Source organism: Carettochelys insculpta, chromosome 29 (assembly GCF_033958435.1).
Source record: "Carettochelys insculpta isolate YL-2023 chromosome 29, ASM3395843v1, whole genome shotgun sequence".
In the NCBI taxonomy this organism is placed as follows: Eukaryota; Metazoa; Chordata; order Testudines; family Carettochelyidae; genus Carettochelys; species Carettochelys insculpta.
In genome coordinates this window covers 14576254-14599473 of record NC_134165.1, presented here as the reverse complement: position 1 = coordinate 14599473, position 23220 = coordinate 14576254, and the positions used below count along the sequence as shown (strand labels likewise).

Sequence of the window (23220 nt, the reverse complement as noted above, 5' to 3'; positions counted from 1 at the left end):
ACTGAGTACAGGGGACAGGACCTGTGCCTGCCCGCCAGTGGGGAGAGGGGGCAGCTGGCCTTCACGGCCTGGGCTAGCATACCTAGTGCTGGTCAGCTGTGGGTCTCAAAGCACCTGACAAAGGGCTCGAGTTAGGAGTGCAGCCCAGCAGTCCCAGCTCCTGCTCTCTCAGCTGGGCTCACTCCCAGCCCCAGAGCTGGGCACAGAACCCAGCCGTCCTGGCTCTGAGAGCTGGGCTGTAACCACTAGTCCCTGCTCCCATGGCTGAAAAGAAACCCTGCAAAGGCAGAGCTGGGTTCAGGCCAGGCCTGGTCAGGCAACGTGAGGATGCTCCGTGACTGGGGGAAATTTGGCCAGCTGGCACCATTGAGACCTACTGCCCTTTCAACTCATGACAGCGGCTGCCCTGGTCAGGCTGATCCTGGTAGGAGGTCATATGCCCCTTGTTGATTTCAAACACGGGTGCTCATAGGGAGCTGGCAGGTGTGTGCGTGTGGGGGGGGGGCCCTTCTCTCCTCCCCAGAGCACCCCCCTAGGGTCCAGAAACTAGCCAGACTGGCTCCAGCTCACATGCCCCCTGTGGCTGAGACCCACCAAACTCATTGCACGGTTGGGTCTGAAGCTGGGCTGGATGTGGAGCCTTCCCCTCCCCCCCGACAGCTGCCCCCATCATGGACACCAACATGGGGCTGGTAGAAGGGGCAGAACCCCGCTTTATTGGCTCTCAGACCTTTGCCTACATGGCGAAGCTGCTGGCGGTGATGGGGCTGGAGAAGCTGGTAGGAAGCGGGGCAGACTGTGGCACCTGCTGGAAGTAGCTGATCAGAGACCGCACACCCACTTTGACAGCCGGCTTCAGCCCCACTCCCACTCCCACGGCAACGGGGTGCATGACCCCCCCCGTGAGCATCAGGAGCGCGTCGTAGCCCAGGTCCATAGCAGCCTCGATGGCCCGCTCCCGGGCCAGTGCTGTGCAGTTCTGGAAGGCATAGTATAAGCCGCTGCCGAGGTTGTAGAAAGTGCTGACCGCGGGCACCAACTCCAGCACACCATGGACCTTCTGCTCCTGCTGGCTGCTGCAGGTCTCGGGGAGCCCACGCCGGCTCCTCCCTGCCCAGCTGCACCGGTGGAGCCAGGCCGGGGCCCCACTGCCTGGCAGGGAGTAGGCATCCTGGCGCCCTATCACAGCGAAGGTGGTGGGCCTGGTGGCTGCCACACCAGCACAGGCAGCCCCCAGCCTGTGGCAGGCCAGGGCAGCAGCTGGGAAGGTGCTGTGGGTGCTAGTTGCTGGGCCCTGCAGCAGGGAGTCGTGGAGCTGGGCCAGCCCGGAGCAGCGCTGGGGGCCCACACCTGCCAGTTGATCCACGTTGAAGAGCAGGGCGGCCCTGGCCCTCTGGCCCTGCCTAGGGGGCTCTGGCAGGCCTGCTAGCCCCAGCAGCAGCCCGTGGGTCTCCTCCACCCCCACTGCCCCATACAGCTGCAGCACCAGCCCCTCGGCCTGGCGGGGGCAGCCGGCCCCTTGGAGGAAGAGGGCCAAAGCTGCGCTGGCGATGGCGTGGGGCAGCGGTGGGAGCTCTGAGAACCCCTCCAGGGCCTCAGGCAGCAAGTCGAGGCAGGAGACCCCGGCTGGGGGGAGGCCCGGAGGGGGAGGATGCAGTGGGAGAGAGTCGAGCAGCTCCCTGGCTGCAGCTTGAAGGGAGCTGGGCAAATGGGCATCTTCTGTCCCTGGGGGGTTGAGGGTCCCAGCAGCGCCTCCTGGCAGGGCAGTGGGGGGCAGCAGGTGGCCATGCAGCCTGGAGCTCAGCAGGAACAGGCAGATGCAGAGAAGTGCTTGGCCCATGGCAGGCAGGTCCTCCGGGAGCAGCGCAGACCCTGTTGCAGGGGACAGCCACAGGCCCATCAACGTGCAGCCTCTCCCAGGCACACGGGCTGGCTCCGGGGCGGGGGGGGGAGGGGCGCTGCTAAGGGACTCACCTTCGGCCCCTGGCGAGTGGGGTTCAAAGGCACCGTGCCCAGCAATGCCCCAAGGCACCTGGCTGGGATAGGAGGGGACTGCAGAGCTGGGGGGCAGTGCTGCCTAGTGGCCAGAGCACCAGACTGGAACACAGGAGACCCCAGCTGCTATTCTCAGCTCTGCCCGGGCCTGCTGTGCTCCCTGCCTCAGTTTCCCCAGCTAGAAAGCACTTTAAGATCCACCGCTGGGAAGGGGGAGGGCCCCAGGGAATATTACCGCAGAGGAGTCAGCCATGGGAGAGTGGGGGCTCCACTGGGATGGAAGGGCCCTGGCAAACCTTCAGGTCCCTGAAGGCCAAAAGGGAGCCCATCACCCAGGGTCCCTGGGAGCCAGCACTGTGGGGTGGAGCCCCCCAGTACAGCTGAGTTCAGGCAGCCCACAAGGCAGCCAGGGCCCATGCAGGAATTACCCTTCCCCAGGGACCAGGGAGGCTGGTGGGCACTAACTGGGCCATTCCCCCAGGGCCCTGGGCTACCTGGGTGCGGGGAAGCCCCCCCACCACTCCCCCAACAGCAGCAGTCCCCCATCCAGGCTGAGCCAGAGGGACCCCATGGCCCAGGCAGCTTGCATTCCCCTCCAGCCCAGGCCCATGGGGCTTGGCCTCCTGCCCTGTGTTGGGGGGGGCGGGGGGAGATTGTACAAGGGGACCCCCCTCCCTGCACTGGGTTTTGGCACCCGACACTGGTGTGCAGCCCCCAGGGCTCAGCAGCGCCAGGGAACAGGCGAGGCAGGGGGATTATGGTCCCTGCTCACCTGGGCAGACGAGATCTAGAGCTCCTGAGTGCCGGGAGGGACACGGGACACCCAGCCTCTGGCCCCTTTTATAGCCCGCCGGAGCGGGTGAGCCCTGAGCAGCAGCCGATTGCAAAACGCCAAAGCCCACACGTCCCGGGTGTCCCAGGTCCCTCTGCCCTGGGGCCAGTGGCAGAGCCTTCCCCTCGTCTCTGTCCCAGCCCAGGCCGGGGGCCCACAAGGGGGGGGCTGTGGGCACTGCAGGGGGCAGTGAGGGCTGGGGCACGCCGCCCTAGCTGGGCCTGGGCAGGCGTCCAGTGCATGGGGTTTGGGGGGAGGGTAGACCCAACCTCTGGCCTAGGGCTGCCACAGGGAAGGGAGAGCTCTGAGCTGGGGGTGGGTCTGCTCCCCTCCCAGACCTGGGACCAGAACCCAGGAGTCCTGGCAGCCCACCCAGCACGGCAGCAGCCAGGAGGAACCTTCAGCCCATTTTATTTTGGCCTTTGCCCATTCACAATGACACAGCAAACAGAGGGGGACGACTCCGGCGGGAAGTTAAATGAAAAGGGTGGGCAGGTCCCACGCTGGGAGCAAACAGGGCTCAGAGCTCCTGCTGGCAGGGGGACGGGAGAGGCCTTGAGGCAACAGCCAGATGCCATCTGAAAAGCAGGAGATGACTAAGGAGGTGGGTGTGTAGTGGGGGGAGAGGGGGAGCAGAGGGGACCCACAGCACCAGTGGGCCCAGGGCAGAGGATCTGGGCCAGCTCAGGCCTAGGAACTGGATCTCCCCTTAGCTCAGCTGAGCTGGGTAAGGGCCAAGGACCGCACCCTTCCCCTTGTGGGGCGCAGCTGCCAGGCAGGATGCAGCCCCGGCAGTGGGGCAGGGACAGTGCTGGGGCAGCCAGGGGAGGGGCTTCCCTGGGACCTCAGAACTGAATTCACGGGTGTCACCCTGGGACTGGCTCCTTGGTGCCCCCCCGAGTCCCAGCCCCTCAGCCTGGCCCCAGCCCTGCCCCCTCCAGGCCTGGCCGCCAAGCAGCGCGGGTGGGGATGGTGTCCAAAGCAGGGCCAGTTGCCCCACATGCCCCCTGGTCTGACCCCCTAATCCTCCTCCTCCTCCTCGATGCGCAGGCGCTTCCTGGGGTGGGGGGCTGGCGCCCCCTCCCCATCCCAGTCTGAGTCTGTGTCTGTGTCTGCGTCCGGGTCCAGGTCCGGGTCCGGGCTGGGCAGAGCCGGCGCAACGGCTGAAGAGGGGAACAGACACAGAATGGTAGGTCAGAGCCCCTGGCTCAGCCCTCGCTCCCATGCGGCCGGGGAGCCCCACCAGCGCCGGTGAGTGGCGCGTCTCAGCCCTGTTTGTACTTCAGACATTTGCCAGCGGGAGGCGCCAAGGGCAGCCCAGGCCGGCCCCTGGCACGATCGACTAGTCGAGGGGCAGGTGCTGGAGCCTTGGCCCTGGGAGGAGATTTCTGGCGAGTGTCTGAGCTCCCTCGCGGCCCTGCAGAGAGCGGAGTCCCACATGGCGCCAGCCGGGATAATCTCCCCCCTCCCGGAGAGCAGGGAAGCCCCTCCTGGGGCCGAGGGCCCAAAGAGTGAGGGGGGGGAGGCTCCTCATTTGGTTTGCAAGCTGCCTTCTCCCCTCTAAAGCTGGGGTGCGAAGTGGGGGACGGGCCCCCTTGGGGAGGAGGGGGCAGAACGACAAGCTGCCAGGCTCCAGCTTGTTAAATAGGTGGAAATCTGGGGCCGGGTTGCTGGCTCTCTAGTCAGCCGCAGACACGGCTGCGTGACACGCTTACAGCCTATGTTCTTCCTGGCGCCGGCCGGGGGCTTCCGGATGCCCAGAGCTGGAATTTCTGCTGGCCTACACCCGACCGGCTGGGGGGGGCTGACAAAGAGTTTGCTCCCCCTGCGCTCGAGGGTCTCAGCTGTGAACCGAGGCTCCAGTACAGGCCTGGGGAGCAGCGTTCCCCGCCAGCAGAGTCAAGCGCTGCCCCCCCGATCGGCAGAGAGGGGGAGGTGCACATCCCCGCAAGCTGCGGTCACAGTATCCCACCAGCGGCCGGAGCCAGGCCAGGCTTTCAGGCAGTCACAGGTTGGCTCTCTGTCCCCACCGCTTTCAGGCGCGTCCTTTAACGCCTGGAACTCGCCCTTTCGGCCCTGAGCAGAGCTTCAGCCTGCAAAGGGCCGGCTCCTGCTCGCTGCCTGGGCAAGGCCCAAGCTGGGGCTGGGGCCGCTCCAGGGGGACCAGAAGAGTTTTTGGGGTGGGGGAGTTGGTTTATCGGCATGAGGAGGGGCTGGTGGTGGACGGGGGTTGAAGAGAATCCTGGGCTGAGGTGGGGCAGGCCAGGTGGGGAACAGAAGTGCTCTGGGGCTGGTTTGGTGCCTTAGAGTAAAGGACCCCGCAGTCTGGGGCCAGGAGCAGCCCAGTCAGCAATTCACCCTGACTTGATACGCAGCAGTGCCCCTCTCCCGGTATCTCACCCCCCAGCAGCGTCCCCTCTTCTTCAGACAGGCTATTCCCTCTGGGCCCCCGCGGCTCTGGCCCTGCACTCCTGTTGCCACCAGCCCCCCCGGGGGTCCCCCTACCGGAGGGAGAAGGGGAGGGGCACAGGGAGGTGCTCAGAGACCTTGGCTTTCCGGGTTCTCGTCGTCATCGCTAAGGACTGCACGGTTCCTCTTGGGGCCTGGCCATGCGTGGCCCAGCTGGTCTCTGCAATGACGGGAAGGCATTACAGACAGCTCCAGCACCCTCCCCAGCCCGCAGCCTGATCAGCCCGAGGCTCACCCTGCCCCGCCCCGCTGAGAGGGGCATCGTGAGAGATGGGGAAACTGAGGCACAGGCACTCGGGGTCCATGGCAGAGTGACACAGAACCTGGGCCCCCTCGCCCCCAGCCCTGCCCAGGTGTGGAAGGGCACCACTTACCTCTCTGGCTCAGTCCCGGGGGATGCTGGTGGCTGCTGCAGCTGAGGAGTTTCCACCTCTGGAAAGGGAAGGGAAGGGTCAGCAGGGGGAGGGGGGGAAATTGAGAAACCCAACAGCCCCCCCAGCCGGTCCTGCATCCCCCTGCCCCTGCCACTCACCTGCCAAAGCCGCCCTCTTCCTCCTGGCCAGCTGCAAGCTCTGCAGGGCCCGGGCTCTCTGCTCCGGCCCCCCCGCGGTGCCTTCCTCCCCGGCCATGGAGGCGGCCGCTTGCCGGAGCTGCTTGGGGCTCAGCTTTGCTGGCAGGCGCCAGAATGATTCCTGTGGGTGGGGGGAAAAGGGGGGTGTCAGTACCAAGCACAGCCTGAAGGGTGCGCTTGGCCTCCCGGGCCTGCCCCCCACACCCCAGGTCATACCACCACCCGCACTGCAGCCCCCGGGGGAAGGGACTTCGGTACCTGCTCGTTAGCTGGGGCCCGAGCCCCGACTTTCCGCAGCAGCTGCTGGAAGCCCTCGTCCTCCATGGCGTTCTCGTTCTCCTCCGAGAGTGGCACCAGGGGCGTGGGCTGGGCAGTGCCTGGGGGCAGAGGGCGCCGTGGGGGCAGGGGGGTGAGCCTGGCCCATGCATGGGGGGATGTCCGGGGGTAATACCCAGGCAGAATGGGGGGACACAGAATAGGGGAGAGATGCTCCAACACCCCCAGCCAGTATTGGGGCGCCCCCATGCACGCCAGGAGGCAACAGGCCCCATTCACAACCCAACGACCTGCCCTCCCACGCCACTGCTCCCCCTTCTATTTGTGGGAGGAAGTGACCAGCACCCCACGAGCACAGCATGGCCTGGCCCAGCCCCCTCCCGGAACCCATTTCCTCTCCCCGTACTAACCATCTTCCTCCCGGTCGTCTGCTGCCCGGTTCAGGCAGTTCTGAAGCCACAGCAAGGGGCCAGCCAGGCCTGTGGGTACAAGGGGGAGGGGGTGAGAGATGGCCCCAGGAGGGGGGTGCAGACTTGGTCCCTTTAAGGTCATCGGGGGAGCCCTGCGTGCCTGGATCCCGCTGGCTACTGCTCCCCAACCACGCTTGAAAGCTGCAGCCCCCCGCCCTGCCCCACAGCTCCCCAGGCTGGCAGATTCTCCCGGGGCAGCTCCCACTGCCCTGGGGGAACCAGCACACTCCTCACCTCCCTGCCTTAGGCACCGCGCCAGGCCCTGCACGTCCTGCTCCAGTGCCGCCCGACTCTCGCCATGCTGCTCCTGGCGTCCCTCTGCAGCCCTGCCGCCTGCGCTCCCTTCCTCCCAGGCTGCCTCCTCCTCCTCCTCCTCCTCGCTGTCACTCTCCTCCTCCGGGCCGGCTGCGCCCACTGGGGAGCTGTCCTCGCTCTGGAAAGGACAGGAGCCTCGGTACAGTCACAGGCCGGGGGCGGGGAGGGGGGGTGGTTGGGGCGTGTCCCGCCCAGGCTCGGGGGCTCCTACATTGGGTGCTAGGACTCCTGGGTTCTAGCCCCCAGTTCTGCTGCTGATGCAGCAAGTTGTGTAACCTTCTGTGCCTCAGTTTTCCCATGTGCACAATACAGCTGGAGGGCAGCTCAGGGTCTACAAAGTGCTTGGGGACCCTGGGCTGCCGACCACAGAGCAAGCTGCTTGGCTGAAGGAAAAAAGAGAACCCCCCTCCCCAGAACAGGGGACTATACTCAGAGAACCCCCCACTCGCATGGGGCTCAGCCCCCCAGAAATGGTAGGGAAGTGTTTCCCCACAGCTAGGTGGGCACAAAGCTCTGGGTGCAAGGGGGGAAGCTATCATGGGGGGTGGGAATTCCCGCTCCCCTATTGACTAGCCGAACAATAGGGTGTGAGCCCCCCACCCGCCCCAGGCTATACCACGCCAGGCAGGCCGGGCTTCTGCTTGCGTTTCTTGTACAGCTCCTTGCGCTCTGCCACCAGCCCCAGGCTCAGCAGCTTCTCCACCACACGGGCTTTGGAGCGCTTGGCTGTGAGGTGCCTCATGATGCTCCCCAGGATATCTGCCGGGCAGAGATGGGTGCATCAGGTGCAGGGGAAAGCCCCCTTGTATGCTGGGTGCAGGGACACCGGGGGGTGATGAGGCTAACGAGCCTCGGCCAATCAGAGGTCCTTCGCTCCCTCCCTCCCCACCTTCTGCCCATGACATTACTGGATTTTAAAACCAACATGAGAACCATTTTTGGGACCCCGCCCCCAGGTTTGCACCAACTCTTGTGTCTGGTGAAAGCAGGCGAGTCCCTGACTGGGCTCATGCGGCTTTGGGGGTTGGAGCGGTTTGGTATGGGGGGGTTACGGCGGGGGCTCTGGGCTTGCATTAAACGTAGGTTAGGGGGCGGGGGGACCAGGTAAAGCAGTAAATCGACTCTGATCCCAGGGATCTCGCCAGGGCCGTGTCATCTGGGATGCGACCAATGGCAGAAAGCCCAAAAGAGGGACCTGGACGGGCGACATGCCCATGTGACAGGCTCCAGTTCGGATGTGCCCCCCCACAGGGAGGAACAATGGAATTCCCTCCGCACGGGCCAGGTTCCTCCGCCTTGGTCTTCAACCCAGCTCGTCACTGCAAGAGCAGCTCCCCAGCAAGGACGGGCCCCAGAGACTCAAGCCGGCAGCAGTTCCACCTGCTGCAGCCGGCACCACGCACTCGGTGATCGGCGCGTGTAATTCGATTGCTCCAACCCCTTCACGCTCACTCTGTTCTCCCCTTCCATTACCAAACCATTCGATGGCAAGCTCCGAAGGACGGGCCCAGCCTGCGCTCTGGGCGAGAGCCGAGGTACACATTGACCTGGGGCTGGGGCTGGGCTTTTGGAACTGGATTTGGTGCGGTTGGTTTCCGTCACCTCTGTGATGGAGTGGGGGATACGTGTGGGGGGGCTCACAGAGGGTGGGGGGCTCCTGCTGCGGGTAACCTGGTGACACCTCTGGGCTGCAGACAAAAGCGGAGATGGAGCCTGAGAGGTTTGAACTGGAACTGGGAGTTGGGAAGAGGCGAGTCTGGGCTGGGAGAGAGAGAGAGAGAGAGAGAGAGAGAGAGAGAGACAAAGGAGGCGGCAAGGCCCTGGCTCAGGGGGGGCCCATCGGGGCCTCCTCTCCCCAGCATGGACTGGCCTGGGTGTCCCTGCCGGCTGCACTGACCCCCCCCGCCCCCGTACGACGCTGTGTCCTGTCAGCAAATAAACCTGCTAGTCTCCTGCTGAGTGAGAGTCACTCCTGCCTGCGGAGGGGGGGGCAGAGCCTGGGGACCCCGAACCCCATCACAACCTCCCACTTGTGTGAGGAGGGGGCTGGGTGGGGCTCGGGAGGGAAAGCCGGTGTGACTCGGGCTGGCCAGGGGGCCGTGGAGGTGCCCTGTGTGACGGGTTTGGTGACTCAAGGGGAGGAGCCCCGGCCCTGGGCTGGCAGGGGCCCCGTTGTGAGCAACCTGCAGCTGCGCCCGGCTCACCGTCTGCGCCCCGGAACTCCTCGAAGAGCCGCTGCAGCTCCATCTCCTGCTCCTCCGTCCACAGCACAATGCGCGTCCCCTTCCTGGGGGCAGGGCACAGGGCTCAGGCAGCAGCAGCCCCCCCACCCCGCGTCTCCCCTGTGCAACAAGGAACCCTGTCCCCTCCCCGCCCCCATCAGAGCATCAGCCCCTGGCTCCCAGCCCCACTCCCCAGCCGCCCGACCCCCCCTGCAGAGCCCAGGGATGTACCGCCATTGCCTGAGTCCTTCCCTCCCCTCCCCTGGCCGCTCCGCCCGGGGGCGCCCACCTCTCCCGCCGGAAATCCCGGGCGCTCTCGGCCAGCCCCAGCTGCACCAGCTGCTTGATGACCTGTTTCCGGGTCCGGCTGGGCACCTGCAGGTGCGGGAGGATGCTGCCCACGATGTCGGCGCCTGGGGAGAGGCCGGGCGCTGTCAGAACTGCCCCCCAGCTCCACACCCCGACTCCTGAGCAGGGCCAGGAGCCTGGGGCGGCGCACACCCCTCGGCTCCTCCCCACCCTGCCCGTCATCAGCCACGCACCGGGGCTGTCCTGGCATGGCTGGGTCCACGCGGCTGCTCCGAGCAGCCGGCAGGTTGGTGGGGACCAGCTCAGGCAGCAGCTACTGCAGCAAGGCGCTGCCAGGCACCCCAGGCCGCAGGGCCCCCCAACCCCATGTTAGCCTGGATTGGGGCCTGGTATGTCCCAGGCGCCTTGTACGGATGGGGAGACTGAGGCACGGGGACGGGTAAAGTAGCTCAACACGAAACTGGCAAAGCCCAACCTAGAACCCAAGAGTCCTGGCTCCCTGCTCACCCCAGCTCTAACCCAGCAGCCCCTCTCTCCTCCCAGAGCTAGAGAGAACCCAGGGGTCCTGCCTCCCAGCCTGTTGCTGTGACGCCCTCAGCTCTGGTGGGCGGGTAAAGCAGCCGGTACCTTCCACTCCCTTGTATTTCAGGAACAGCTCCCGCAGCTCCTCCTCCTCCTGCCGAGTCCACTTGGGGGCCCTGTGGGGTCTCGAGCTGGGGGAAGCAGAGAAACCCAGTGAGGTGCTGCCAGAGGCTCTCCCGTCAAGGCTGGGACCCCAGGGCTCTGGCCCCCTGCAGCCCATGGGGGAGGAACTGGCCTGAACTCACCTGTCTCCCTCCTCCAGCAAGCTGTAGCCCTCTGTCATCTCCCGCGCGGTGGCGGTGCTCTTCCAGAACAGCAGCTCCACGTAGGCCTTCTTGTTGGTGGCCACCAGCGCAAAGAACTTGCCCAGGATGTATTTGGCAAAGGTCACCAGCTCCTGGAGGAGGGACCGGGGGGGGCGTGCAGGGTTAGAGGGTGCCTGGTGATATAACCCCTGCCCACGCAACACCAGACTGGAGACCTTCTGGACAGAGTGTGTGGGCCTGGAGCCCTTGAGCCAATGCAGCAGCAGTAGGGCCATTACATCCTTAGGTGGAGAGAAAGATGATGCACAGCATCATGGGTATTGTCTGCTTCCCCCGGCCAGCACGGAGCGGAGCTTAGCTCGGAGCAGCCCCAAGGCTGCTCTAACTGACAGTACCAGGCGACTCTCCCCGGCTTGGGCTGCTCCCTGCTGGCGACGTAGCCTGGCGAAGGGCCAGTCCTGGCCGGGGGGCAGCCCCCGGGGGCTTCTCACCTTGTAGGCCGCGGCTGAGGGGTCGCTGATCAGGCGATCGAAGAGGCAGAAGACTGAGAGCTGGAAGAGCAGCGCCTCCATCTTGAGGTCGTAGGCAATGCGATGCAGCATCTTAGCCACGCAGTGGTTGGTGTGGGCGCTGTTCTGGCGGTAGCTCCGGAGCAGCAGGATGTAGGCCTTGACCACGCTGACGTTGGCAAACCTGCTCCCCCAGCCCACGGGTGAGTGAGCAAAGAACCACGGAACAACTCAGTGCAGGGCGAGGCCCCTTCCCCCCCACCTCCAGAGGCAGGGACCAGCTTCCCTGCACTCAAGGGGCAAACTGAGGCACGTGGCCAGCCATGACGTGCTTTGGCCAGAGAGTGCAACAGAACCCAGGAGTCCTGCTACCCCCAGGTTCCACACTGTACCCCGCTGACTGTCCCTCAGCATCTCTCCCACCCCTGCTCTGCCCTCCCCGGGGAGCAGCAGCCCAGCCTGGGACTCAGCGCGCGCCGTGTCCAGAGCCGGTCCCCTCACAAGCCCAGCTGGGGAGGGCACATTCCCAACCTGCCGTCCCACAGCCCCTCACCGCTTCAGGTAGTCCAGGAAGCTGAACTCCTTCTCCGACACCTGGACGGCTTCCAGTTCTTCCTCCTCTTCCTCCTCCTCCTCCTCCTCCTCCTCGACCTCAGGTGTCGCTGGCCCTGCGTGTCCCAGGCAGCCTGGGATGAGGGAGGGCCCCAGAGGAGCTGGCAGCAGGGCAGGCGGCCGCTGCCCCTCACTGCCCCACAGATGGGCCTGGCACAGGGAGCCTGGGACTGTGGGGGACATGGGGCTCCCAGGGAAGGGGGCAGGGCCACCACGTGCAGCTTAGGGGGGCGCTGGGTGAGGAGACCCCCCCCCGGGCACCCCCACCCCAGCCAGGATACTCACGAGGGAGAGGAGCAAAGAGAATCTCCTTCAGCAGCTGGGTCTCCTCCTCTACGGCCGCCTGTGGGGAGCCGAACACGGCCCCCTCGGGCCACACCTCCCTGGGAAGGGGACGCAGAAGAGTCAGGGCCAGGAGCTGGGGAAACCAGCCCCCACGCCAGCAGGGGATCCCCGCTGCCATCCCAGTGCCAGGGACGCACCTGGCCGAGCGGAGCAGGGTCAAGGCGGCAGCGGCCTGGCCACCCAGCAGGCTGTCCTGGATGCGCACCATGGCCTGGGCGCGCTGCTCCTCCACGGGGGTCTCCGAGGCAGCGTCGAAGGGGACCATGTCTTCTGGGAGCGGCTCGGCCCCCTGCCAGGGAACCAGGGGAGGGGGGTGAGTTGGTGCCCACCGGGCGGGGGGGGAGGAGGTACCTCAGAACAGTGCCATGTCCCATGGAGCAGGGGCACCCCCAGAGTCCAGCCCCCCAGAGCAGCACCCCCCCTGCCCCATGGACTCAGCCCAGCCCAGTCCTGGGCGAACAAACAGACAAACATTCAGTGCCAAGGTGGGGCAGCCCCACCCCCCAGGGACCCCGGCGCTGCCCCCTACCTGGGCGCAGGCGTTCAGCTGGTCTTGGAGGCCAGGCCACAGCTCCTGCAGCTCCTGGGGGCCAGGGGGCTGGGCAGTGGGGGCTGCCTGGTGCGCCCGAGACTGCTGCTTCCGCCGCCGCCGCACCCTCTTGCTCTGCAGGAACCGGGGGAAGGTGAGAGGCAGCGGGGCCCCCTGTGCAGGGAGTTCCCCCAGGCACCTCCCTGTCAGGCTGGCAGCCACCCCCTGCCTGAGGGGCGTGTGGGGGGCGGGTGGGAGGTGGGAAGCTGAGTCTGGCGCCTCCTACTGGCCACCAGGAGGGAGTCAGGGAAAGCAGAGTGGGCCTCAGCCGGTGGGGCCATGGCTCTCGCTGGACCCACAGGGAGTGGGGGGGCCATGGCTCTGGCTGTACCCACAGGGAGCGAGGGGGGCTTAGCTGGGCTTTGGGTCAGATTAGGACCCCCCCCCCCCGGTCAGGGTAAGGGGAATAAGTAGGTGCCCCCGCCCCACTCCACCCTGCCAGCAACCTGCACAACCAGGCTGCTCCTGCCCCGGCAGAAGGCCTCCAGCATCTTGAGGAAGAGGTGGGTGGTCTCCACCAGGTCGCGCAGGAAGGAGCGGGGCTGGCGGCTGGCGTCGAACTTGCGGAAGAGGGTGAGGAAGAGCTCCCGGTACTCCATCAGGTAGAAGATGTTATCTGGGGGGGAGGGGGGGGGGCGAGAGCACGGGGGGGGGCGGTCACAGCGAGGGAGAAGGAACGTTCCCCCCACCCCCGGCCCGGAGGAGGCTCCTCATCTTGCAGTGGGGTGGGACCCGGTGCCCAGGGGCCGGGAGCCCCAGGTCAGAGCAGCCCCCTCCCCACAGCTGGCCCTGCGGCCTAGCCTGCGGCAGCCATGTAGAGCTCCCCGGGGCAGATGGGAGGGAGGAAGCGTCTGGTCCCAGACCAGCCTGCGTCCCCTCCCACCCCCACACTCACTCTTGATGATTTTGCTGCTGTCCCGCACGGCCTCGTCCGGGGAGCGATCCATCTCCTGCACCGTGGTCAGCAGCTCCCGATAGGCCTTCAGGGCCAGGTGCATTCTGAGCACAGAGCAGGAGCCGGTCAGGGAGAGTTGCCCCTGCCCCGGCGCCGACTCAGCTCGGTGGGAGGCATCCCCGGCCCTGCTTCCTCGGGAGAGTAACCGGGCAGGGGACAGGCAGAGATGGACAAAGTCAGTCATGGCCTCCCCACGCTGAGAGCTGGGGAAAGAACTCGGCATCCTGGCCACCAGCTGCCCATCTCCAACCCATCTCCCCTCCCAGAGCCAGGGAGAGAACCCAGGAGTCCGAGCTCCCAGCCCCTCCCTAGAGATGGGGGGCTAGGAGCCAGGTTCTAACCAACCACTAGGCCCTACAGGGCTCCTCCAGGCCCCATGGAAGGGGCGGCTGGGCCCTCGCTCACCGCCTGGCCCACGACGTGGCCTCCTTCTTGTCCAGCAGCATGGCCTCGTAGTAGGCGGTGAGGTTCTGCTCTATGAGGTGGAAGGTGCGGACGCTGACCGTCTCCGACACCAGCTCGGGCCGGAAGCACCGGCTGCGGTTGAAGGCCATGAAGAAGGCCACGGCCCACAGGTAGTAGGTCTCATCGTGCTGCTGACCCCTCTCCCGGAGCAGCTGGTCCTGAGGAGCACACAGAGGTTGGGGTGGGGGGGAGGAGACAGTCCTGGGGGGCCTTCTGCCCCTTCCCACTCTGCCCCACGACTCTAGGCAGTGGCTGGATGGGAACTAGTGACACTCAATAACCAGCCCTGAGCCACCCCCCAAAGCCTGGGAACAGCACAGGGAGGCTCAGCCGGGGGCACCCAGCACTGCCCAGCCTGGAGGGGACGGGGGGAGGCTCAGCCGGGGGCACCCAGCACTGTCCAGCCTGGGGGGGGGCAGGAAGCTCAGCCGGGGGCACCCAGCACTGCCCAGCCTAGGGGGGAGGGGGAGAGGCTCAGCCGGGGACGCCTGGTGCTGCCCAGCCTTGCGGGGAGAGGCTCAGCCGGGGACGCCCGGTGCTGCTGGTCCCCGCAGGGCTGTGCCGCCCCCAGCTCACCTTGACCAGGTACATGAGGCGGTTGTAGCAGCTCTCCAGGAAGTCTCCGCAGAAGTCCCGCAGGAAGAGGCGGACGTTGAGGGCCGAGCGGCGGTGCAGCTCTGTCTCCGGGGCCGGCTGCCGGCGCTTGGGCACCCGCCGCGGCTCCTTGCCCAGGTCGTGGCTGTAGTGCTTCAGCTGTGGGGGGCCCTCCCAAGAGTGAGCAAAGAACACCCCCTCCCCGCACCATCGCCCCCTCTCCGATCCGTAGGAGCCAGGCTATGCACAGCGTGGAACCAGCCCCCCACCCCGCCAACACCCTGCAGCCACCAGAGCCGCGACTCCAGCACCCTCCACGGGGGTCCAGCCCAGCCCGGCTCCCATGGGAGACCCTCTGTTCTTGCCCCCAAGGCACATGGCATCCAAACAGCCCTGGAGCTCCATGGAACAGCCACGCTGGCATCAGAGCCGTCACCAGGGCCCTCCTCCGGGCCTGCTCCTTCCCCGGCCCCCAGGACAGAGACACCCTCCCCTGCCCCAATATTCAGGCCGGCCAGACGGGAACACCTACATTGTGCAGCCCCTTGTGGAACACGAGGTCCCTGTCGCCGAGGGATTTCAGCCCCTGGACCACGTAGGAGCCGCCGAACCGGGAGTGCCTTGGCGGGAGAGGGGCTGGGGTGAGCCAGGCAGCCAGCGCTCTCCCCGCTGGGAGTCTGGAGGGGCTGAGCTGCAGCCTCCAGGGCAGCAGGCTTGGCGCCCAGGAGCTGAGCCGGGGCACCAGCGCCATTCCCCTCACTCCCGACCCGCAGCCGCCTCCTAGCCCAGCCCTGTGCGCCTCCCCCCCCAGCTCTGCTGGGGCCCCTGACCCCTGCTTGCCCAGCACTGGGATCCGCCTCCCCTGCAGGCGCCCCCTAAACTGACCCACCGCCCGGCCAGCAGCTCCTCACTGCGCAACCGGTCACGGAGCTCGGTGTGGTGGAGAGAACCCCAGTGCCCCTTCTCTGCGGGGAGGCAGCCGCTCCACCTCCCGCCAGCGCCCAGGGGCCCAGCCCCAGCTCACCGACTCCCGCGCTGGAATGCCCGGCTCTTTCTCTCCGCCAGCTCCCTCTGCCGCAGCAGCTCCAGGTCCCTCACGTCGGCCGCCTGCTCCTTGGCCGGGCGAGCCTGCCCCACGGCCGCCAGCTGCTCCGGATCCTGCCAGGCCAGTGGGCCAGTGACCACCCACTCCTGTGCCCTCCCCACGGGGCCAGCAACCAGGGGACTACATTTCCCAGCAGGCCCTGCTCCCTGGGCAGGGGGGGGTGGGAGTGGGAGAGGAGAGGATAATCATTTCCCAGCAGGCCCTGCTCCCCTGGAGTAAGGGTGAACTACATCCCCCAGCAGGCCCTGCTCCTCTGGCTGGGGGGGCGTGGCCAGCAGCCAGTGCTCTGCCCTGGGCCTTTTGGAGTCATACCAACCCAGCCCCTCTGGTGCACAAAGGTGTCGCCCCCCCCGGCCCCCCCCGCCCCTTGGTACAACCCGCTGCAGCAGGCTCCCCCCCACCTTGCCTCCAGTGCCTTCACCTGCCCAGCTCCCAGCCCCCGCCCCGCTCACCTGGTCCCTGAGCATCAGCGAGACGATCTCAAGCACGTGCAGGCCCCACTGCTGCTCGGCCGGCGCGCTGGCCAGGAACTTGAGCAGGTCGTCCATGCCACTGATGTGCACGGCCCAGAGCACCCGGTCGTGGGTGCTGGCGTCATCATCCACGCTCTGGGCCGGGGGGGGGAGGAGTGCGGCTGAGCGTGAGGCACGGGCCCTGCCCCCCCCAGCCACTGCCCAGCCACGCGAGAGTGAAGCCTGGCTTCTCCTGGGGCCCCCCAAACTCACTGACTGCCCCCCATGTGGGGAGCAAGGGATGAGAACTGGGTGACCCCCGCCACCTTCATGGAGAACAGACCCCCCGTCCACAGGCCAGGGCTCCCACTTGGCAAGGAGCCGGATCTCCCCAGCCATCACCTTCTCCTCCTCGGGGTCGGCAGGGACGTGCAGCACGTTCCGCACCAGCAGCAGGATCCTCTCGATCAGCAGGTTGTCCTCCTCCTGCCTCTGCTCCCAGTCCTGAGTAGGACAGACAGACACCACCCCCCGCAGTGAGTGGGCCCACGGAGACCTGCCACCTCCCAGCTCAGCCCAGCCCAGCCCCCTGAGAGCAGCTTGGGACCCCTCCCACGAGTGGGAGTCCTAAGGGAATTAGGCGCCTGACTCACACAATCCCCTGGGTGCCAAACTCCCTTTGCAGCCCCTCCCACCAGGGCCGTCCCGAGGCCCATGCAAATCTGTGTGCATGTGTGTCTGCCTATGTATGGCCCCAGCCTGCCCCTGCAGCCACCCCGGTTCATCTCTGCACCCACTGCCCAGCCACCTCCAGCTGCCTTCTCCCCGCCTCCTGCCTCCCCGCCAGCTGGGCTCCACTCCGGCCCCAAGGAAGCCTCCAAACCTAGGCAGAAGCCCTGTACGGGGGGGAGCCCCAGGCCCCCAGTAGACACCATGTAAGGAGGGGCCCTGCTCACCCCTGGCCAGAGCCACACTCACCAGCTGCAGCAGGTCGTAGAGTTTCTCACTGAGGTTGCCAAACACCTTCTCACAGGCGAAAGCCTGCGGAGAGAACCTGGCATGAGGTCAAAGGGAGAGAGCGCCCCCCTTTCCACACGGCGGGGAGCCGGACAAGGGCCCCCACTAATGTCTTCCATCCATGTGCAGAATAAATGTTTTTCAGTGCACTGAGGTGTGCAGACACGGACCACCCACAGACACACGCCACGGGCCCTCAGCTCATCAGCTGGGTGGCAGCTGAATCTCTCCGGGCAGCCGCTGGCTGCCCCCCATGTGGGGAGCAAGGGATGAGAACTGGGTGCCTTGAGATACTGGCACCAGGGGAATGCTGGCTGGTGCAGAGCCAGCAGGGTGAGCCCGAGAGCAGACAGGTGGCGGACTCCCGCCTCGGGCTCCACGGTGGCCAGCTCTGGGGAGGGGGTCAGACCAGGAGCAGAGAGGGTGACCAGACACTCAGAACTGCCAGTCATTCCAAGCCCCAGCGGTGCCCCCTCCACCTGATGGCACAAGGGGGGCACCCAGGGCTGGCAAGACCCAGGGATCTCTGTGACCCCCCTCTGCCCACCCCCCGACCCATTCAGCCTGCATCGGGCCAGGACAGCTGCTGGCCTTTAGCTAACCAGGTCACCTTGGCTCACCCCCACTGGGATGAGGCAGCCGCCCCCCAGCCCCATCACCCCCCCCCGGACAGATGACCCCCAAGGGGGAGGGGCCCATCCTCACCTCTTTGTAGGCCTGCAGGTAAGACACCACCTGCAAGAAGCAGTGCCGGGAGCTGGGGTCGTGGGGGACTTTGCCGAAGCAGAGCAGGGCCGGCTGGGTCAGGTTCACCATCAGCCTGGGCAGGGGAGAGAGATAGCTGCCTACAGCACCACGCAGCCCCTTCCCTCCAAGCGCCCCCCCAACCACCCCCTCAGGGGGCACAGAGTCCGTCGCATGCATTCAGATCCAGAGTCCCTGGTCAACCTGGCTCAGCCACCTGGAGGTGGGGGAGCCCCTCCCAGCCCTTTGCACTGCCGCTCCCAGCCCCCGGAGAGACACAGACAAGGTCAAGGGCGCAGGGACTAGGGCAGGCAGCTCCGCCCCTGGGGACCCAGGCAACGGTCCCAATCATTTTCGTCCACCCGTGTGCAGAATAAGTTTTGTCCATCGCATGCACCAAGGCCTCTGCAGAGGCGCACCACCTGTAGGAGCGCACGCGGCCGGCTGTGGGAGCTCAGCTCATCGGCGAGTCTCCCACGAGCAGGCTGCGAATGGGAACCCGTCGGGTGGGGGACGTACCTGATGACGGCGTCAAAGAGCAGCTTATCCTGCGGGTACTGAGTGATGATGGGCAGCAGGTCGTTCTGCAGGATCTGGGCCGCGCCCAGCTGCTGGCGCACATCCCGCGTCTCGTCCTCATAGCGCAGGTAACGGATCAGATCCTTCACGCTCTCTGGGGGCCGGAGGGGGAATGAGTCCCACCAGCGCCCAGCCTGGCTTCGCTGCCCCGAGGCAGAGTCCTGACTCAAGCAGCCTGTCTCCTCCCCAGAGCCAGGCGCATCCAAAGAGACCAGTGATGCTCAAGCCAGCACTCCCAGCTACTGGGGCAAGCAGACCCACCCCCTCCCCGTCAGCCTGGCCTCCCGGCTGGGTCCAGCCATGCCACGGCTGGGGACGTCCCCAGCTCCAGCAACAGTCCAGGCTGGGCTGCCCCGTCCCAGGCTTACCCAGGCAGTCCGGCTCCTTGTGGTAGACATCCCCCTCCAGGTAGCCCAGGGCGCTGCACGTTGCCAGGAGCTCACAGTTCATCATGTACAAGTCCATAAATCCCGGCCCCGGCAGAAGAGGGAGGGGCTGGGCAGTGAAACCTGCAAGGAGAGAGCAAGTGAGGCCCCTGCGTCCTCAGACACCGGCCCCGGCACACCTCACCGCTGCACCAGGACCTGGGAGGCCTTCAAAGGCCGGTGGGGAACCGTCCACCCTCTGTGACGAAGTGGGGAAACTGAGGCAGGGCAAAGCTAAGTGACCTGTCCAAGGCCATGCAGCAGCGCAAGGGCATGGCTAGGGCAAAACACAGGAATCCTGGCCACCAGCTCCTCCTCGTGATCCCAGCTGCGAGTACAGACCCAGCTCAGGTTGGGCTGTGCCAGCAGGCACTGGGGAGCTGCCAAATGGGAATGGGACCAGCCCATGGCCCCCACTCTGGGGCAGAGCCCTGGCCCCATCACACCGCTGCCGGCCAGGTGTTGCCACGGAAGCGGTGTGCCCGGAGACCAGGACAAAAGCAGCTGGCTCAGGCGAGCTGCTAAGCAACACCTGGCAGACGGAGACGCCAGCCACATGGCAGCTGGGGGGAGAAGTGGGGACCACGCAGGAGTACAGCCCAGAGCAAGCAAACCATTGGTGGCTCTGGGCCACACCACACCCAGCCTCTCAACTGCCCCAGGAGCACCTCCGGCTTCCCCCATCCTGCCTGCCCCAGGCTGGGGGCCACAGGCGGCCGCCCCGACACACTGCCCAGGAGAGAAAGCAACCTGTCCAAGGAAGAACCCAGGAGTCCTGGCCCCCAGAGCCCTGCTCTGCCAGCTCACCTCCCACTGCCCACAGGCAGGGACAGGCTGTTAGTTGTGTGGGTCACAACCAGGCTGCAAATTCAAGCTTGCCATGTCCCCCAGTTGCGCTGGGAGCCTGTGGGACTCCCAGCCACAGGGCAGCAAGCACAGAGCCGGGCTGGGCCTTAACGTCCTTTCCCCAGTGCAGGCGTGAGCCGCTGGAGCAGAAGGCACCCGGAGCTGGGCTGAGCCGAGCCTCCCCAGCGCCTGCTCCCAGACCTCCTCTCCCACAGGCCCCCCTGCCCTGAACCCCCTTTCTGCCCCTGCCCCACACTCACCCAGCCAGGCGCGCCAGGAACACTGCCAGCTGGCGCTCGCCCACCCCACCCCACCCCGCCCCACAGATCCCAGCAGATTAATGCTCAGCTGCTGCGGCCGCCCTAAAAAAGGCCTTTGCTTCCCCTCCCTCCCCCCCACCCGGCTGCCCCTCTCCCCGCGCCACCCCTGGAGCCAGCATATCATATAACACCCTTATGCAACTGCTCTACTTCCCCCGAGCCCCACTGGGCGCTAACCCAGTTCCCAGCCCTGGCTCCGCCGCTCCAAAGCGGGTCACTGTGCCAGGAGGGAGACGCCCCCTCCCGTTGGCCAGGTGACCCCCGCCAGGGCCGAGCCATGCAGGACTCAGGCACAGGCCCCGGGGCCAGCATGGAGAGCTTTGGGGAGGGGACAAACTAGTGACCCCTGCGTTAGGAAGCTGGCGCTACGGCAGAACGGCTCAGGGGAGCACAGGTGTGAAGAGGACCCAGGAGTCACGAGCCTCCCTCCAACCCCTAGATGTGCCCCCTGCCTTAAATCACACCATGGGGCAGCCACAGACAACAGCCGTCTCCTGGGGCCGAGGCCTGGGTGACTCTCACCCACCCCCCACCTCAGTCCACCCCCAGCCCGCCGCACGTGCTCCACCACCCCCCTGCTCAAAACTGGGGTGTCTGCACCCGCAGAGCTCCATGACATCCCACCCACTCACCCAGGGGTGCCAGCTCTTCCAACCCCCAGATAAATGGGTCGGCCTGGCACCATGGTCCCCCCAGCCCTGGGGAGCCTCACCAGCGCTCCCCCCGTTGGGAAAGCCAACCTCAGGTTCCCCCGCAGGCCGCTCCAGCTGGGCTGAGGGCAATTCCTAGGGGGGCCTGACCTGACAGGTCTGGTGGGGAGAAGCAGCGCCCCAGGGGATTGGGGGGAACCTCTGATGTCCAGCTCCCTCAGGTTCCATTTTGCCCATTACCCCTCACCTCAAGGAAGCTCCCAGCCCCCCATGACGCCCCCAGGGCTTGGGGGGCAGGGAGGTTACCACGACAGCCAGCACCACCCAGCAAGATCAGGTAGAAGGGACCTAGCTGGGCTGGAGGCACATGTCCGCCCCCCACCCGTGAACAAAGGCCTAGCGAGGAGACCGAGATAAATGGGTCACAAGAGGCAGTGTGAGGCTCCCCAGCCTGCTGTGCACACGAGGCGCCGGAGCCCAGGGCCAGGGCCGTCCCTGCCCCACGTGGGCCTGGCTGCATGGCCTGCTCAGCCCCCCCACCCCACTGCCCCCTCAGCTTATGAAACCGCCTCTCCCAGCCACGTGCAACGTGCAGAGGGAGGGGGCACGGCAGCTCCGCTGGCGCCCACCAGGCCCCCCCTCGCACGAGGGAATGCTGCACCGGTCCCAAGCAGGTTAGCACTCGGGGCCAGCTGCCACAAAGGTGCTCCGGTGCCAGCCCCAGCTACGCATGAGCCCTGTGGGGACCCACATCAGCACCGGGAGTGCCTGGACGCCCCTTAAACCGAACCGGTTTTAAAAGCCCCTTTACGCTGGGAGAAGCTGGGCCACCGAGCAGGATCCCACCTCCACGCCCCCCACCAGTGACCTGGAGGTGGGGAAGAAACTGCCCCCAGCAGCCCCATGACTGGCCCCCAGGGGCTCCCTTGTGCAGCGCTGGGTATTGGCCCCTCGGTCTCTCTCTCCACCTTGCGGTGGTGGGTTGCTGGAGGCAGGGAGGGGGATAAATGAGCTCTGGGGGCTGCAGCCAGTGAGTGACAGCCAGTACCCAGAGCACCAGGGATGCAGCTTACTTGGGGAGACTTGGAAGGGTTGGGGGACAGGCCCACACAGCCCTCCTTGGCCTCCCCGTCTGCCAAGACACCTGGCTCCTGCTTGGGCATTGCTGTCCTGGCCACCGGGGGCACAGCCGGCCGCCCTCTTTCCAGCCCAGCCCGGTGAAGGGGGATCTGCTTTGTGCCAGGGAGCACATTACAGCCCTGGGGAGTCGCTCAGCCAGCCTGGGGTGCACCCAGCTGGGCACTGGGGGAGCAGAGCAGCCACACACCCCACCCCCCTGTGACAGGGCCCAAAGGAGCTCAGGTCCCAGGGGTGCCAGGAGAAACCACCAGCGGACACGTGCCCCAGAGATCTCACCTCTGCTGAGGGGCCGGGGGATGCCCAGGGGAGGGGCTCCCCACCTCTGTGCCAGCGCACCGTCCCCGGGGGAGGGATGGGACACCAGGGACTGGAGGGGAAGCCTGACCCAGGCGTGAGCTATTGTGGGGGACCCTAAGCTGAGCCAGTCCCCCCAGGACAGGGGCCTCCTCCGCTTACAGGGCCCGGCTGCTAGGCTGCCCCCCACCCTGGGACCCCAGGCATGTCAGGGAGCGGAAAGCCCCCCCACCAACACTGCACCGCCCCACACACGCGGCAGGATGGAGGGGGAGGGGCAGCAGGGGCAATAAGGAAAAACAAGGCCCTGTTCTTAGCACCAGCGCCTGGAGATCCCAGTGCGCAGCCAGACCCTGGCTCATGCCCTGAACCTCCACACAGCCCCCCAGCAGTGACCCCGCAAAACAAGCCGGCCCGGCCCGGCCCCCCACCCCGCAGGGCGCCCCCAGCTCAGCTCAGCCCCGCAGAGCCCCCCCAGCTCAGCCCGGCCCCCCGCCCCGCAGGGCCCCCCCCAGCTCAGCCCAGCCCCGCAGAGCCCCCCCCAGCTCAGCCCACCCCGCAGGGCGCCCCCAGCTCAGCCCGGCCCCCAGTCCCGCAGGGCCCCCCCCAGCTCAGCCCATCCCCCCAGCCCCGCAGAGCCCCCCCCAGCTCAGCCCACCCCGCAGGGCGCCCCCAGCTCAGCCCGGCCCCCCGCCCCGCAGAGCCCCCCCAGCTCAGCCCGGCCCCCAGCCCCGCAGGGCGCCCCCCAGCTCAGCCCATCCCCCCAGCCCCCTACCCGGCCGGGTCGCGCGGTGGCTCCACCCACCGCTGGCCGCGCCGAGCTTCCGAGGGCGCCCAATTCCTGCCCGGTCTTAAAAGGGCAGCGGCCTCCCGCGGGGCGTGTCCTGGCCGCCTGCGCAAGCCGGAGGCGCGAGCCCCGCTGCGCTGCCCGCGGGGAAGGGGCCGTGTCTCCCCGCCGAGGGAAACTGAGGCACGAGGCTGGGCGGCAGGTCAGAGCCTGGGAGAGAGCCCAGGCGCGCCGCTTCCCCACGCCTCCGCCAACCACTAGACCCGCCCCCTCCCCCCCCCGGAGACCTGGGGGACTCCGGATGCGCCCATCCCATTCGGTGGGGACCACAAGTCCGGGATTATGGCCCTGTCCCTTTTAAGAGCCTCCCAGACCCGGCCTGTCCCCTCCTTCCCGCGGCCCAACACAATGGAGCGAACCACTCGGGGTGGGGGGAGGGGGCTGGATGGACACCCCTATCCCGGGAATGGGTCGTTCAAGGGCCC

At 66.8% G+C, this 23220-nt stretch overlaps 2 protein-coding genes across 9 annotated transcripts; both read right to left on the bottom strand.

Annotated features, from left to right (window-relative positions):
- Positions 1-624: 624 nt before the first annotated feature.
- Positions 625-3025, bottom strand: APOF (apolipoprotein F). The gene is made up of 2 exons (XM_074979713.1): positions 2768-3025; positions 625-1872 (listed from the first exon to the last, which is right to left on the bottom strand). The coding sequence occupies exon 2, from the start codon at positions 1838-1840 to the stop codon at positions 737-739; it is 1104 nt and encodes a 367-aa protein (XP_074835814.1). The 5' UTR covers positions 1841-1872; positions 2768-3025; the 3' UTR covers positions 625-736.
- TIMELESS (timeless circadian regulator) lies at positions 3025-22938 on the bottom strand. 8 transcript variants are annotated; one of them, XM_074979680.1, is made up of 31 exons: positions 22754-22938; positions 18642-18782; positions 18214-18367; positions 17656-17770; positions 16912-16974; positions 16336-16437; positions 15934-16089; positions 15401-15534; positions 14909-14996; positions 14359-14535; positions 13723-13940; positions 13258-13361; positions 12809-12978; positions 12303-12437; positions 11911-12062; positions 11714-11811; positions 11370-11502; positions 10799-11000; positions 10287-10438; positions 10087-10172; positions 9440-9563; positions 9133-9215; positions 8570-8689; positions 7545-7687; positions 6848-7046; positions 6554-6622; positions 6126-6244; positions 5829-5988; positions 5671-5728; positions 5374-5456; positions 3025-3990 (listed from the first exon to the last, which is right to left on the bottom strand). In XM_074979680.1, the coding sequence occupies exons 2-31, from the start codon at positions 18736-18738 to the stop codon at positions 3848-3850; spliced, it is 3837 nt and encodes a 1278-aa protein (XP_074835781.1). In that variant the 5' UTR covers positions 18739-18782; positions 22754-22938; the 3' UTR covers positions 3025-3847. The 8 variants fall into 8 exon arrangements, with proteins under 8 accessions (XP_074835781.1, XP_074835780.1, XP_074835782.1 ...); XM_074979679.1 differs by lacking the exon at positions 22754-22938 and adding an exon at positions 22724-22736; XM_074979681.1 differs by lacking the exon at positions 22754-22938 and adding an exon at positions 21931-21950.
- Positions 22939-23220: the final 282 nt, after the last annotated feature.

Coding starts and splice junctions, on each gene's coding strand:
- APOF (XM_074979713.1), bottom strand. CDS start 1,840: ATGGGCCAAGCACTTCTCTGCATCTGCCTGTTCCTGCTGAGCTCCAGG.
- TIMELESS (XM_074979680.1), bottom strand. CDS start 18,738: ATGGACTTGTACATGATGAACTGTGAGCTCCTGGCAACGTGCAGCGCC. Junction 13,941..14,358: donor GCCTCATGTACCTGGTCAAG/GTGAGCTGGGGG, acceptor TGTGCTCCTCAG/GACCAGCTGCTCCGGGAGAG. Junction 7,047..7,544: donor AGCCCGGCCTGCCTGGCGTG/GTATAGCCTGGG, acceptor TGTCCTTTCCAG/AGCGAGGACAGCTCCCCAGT.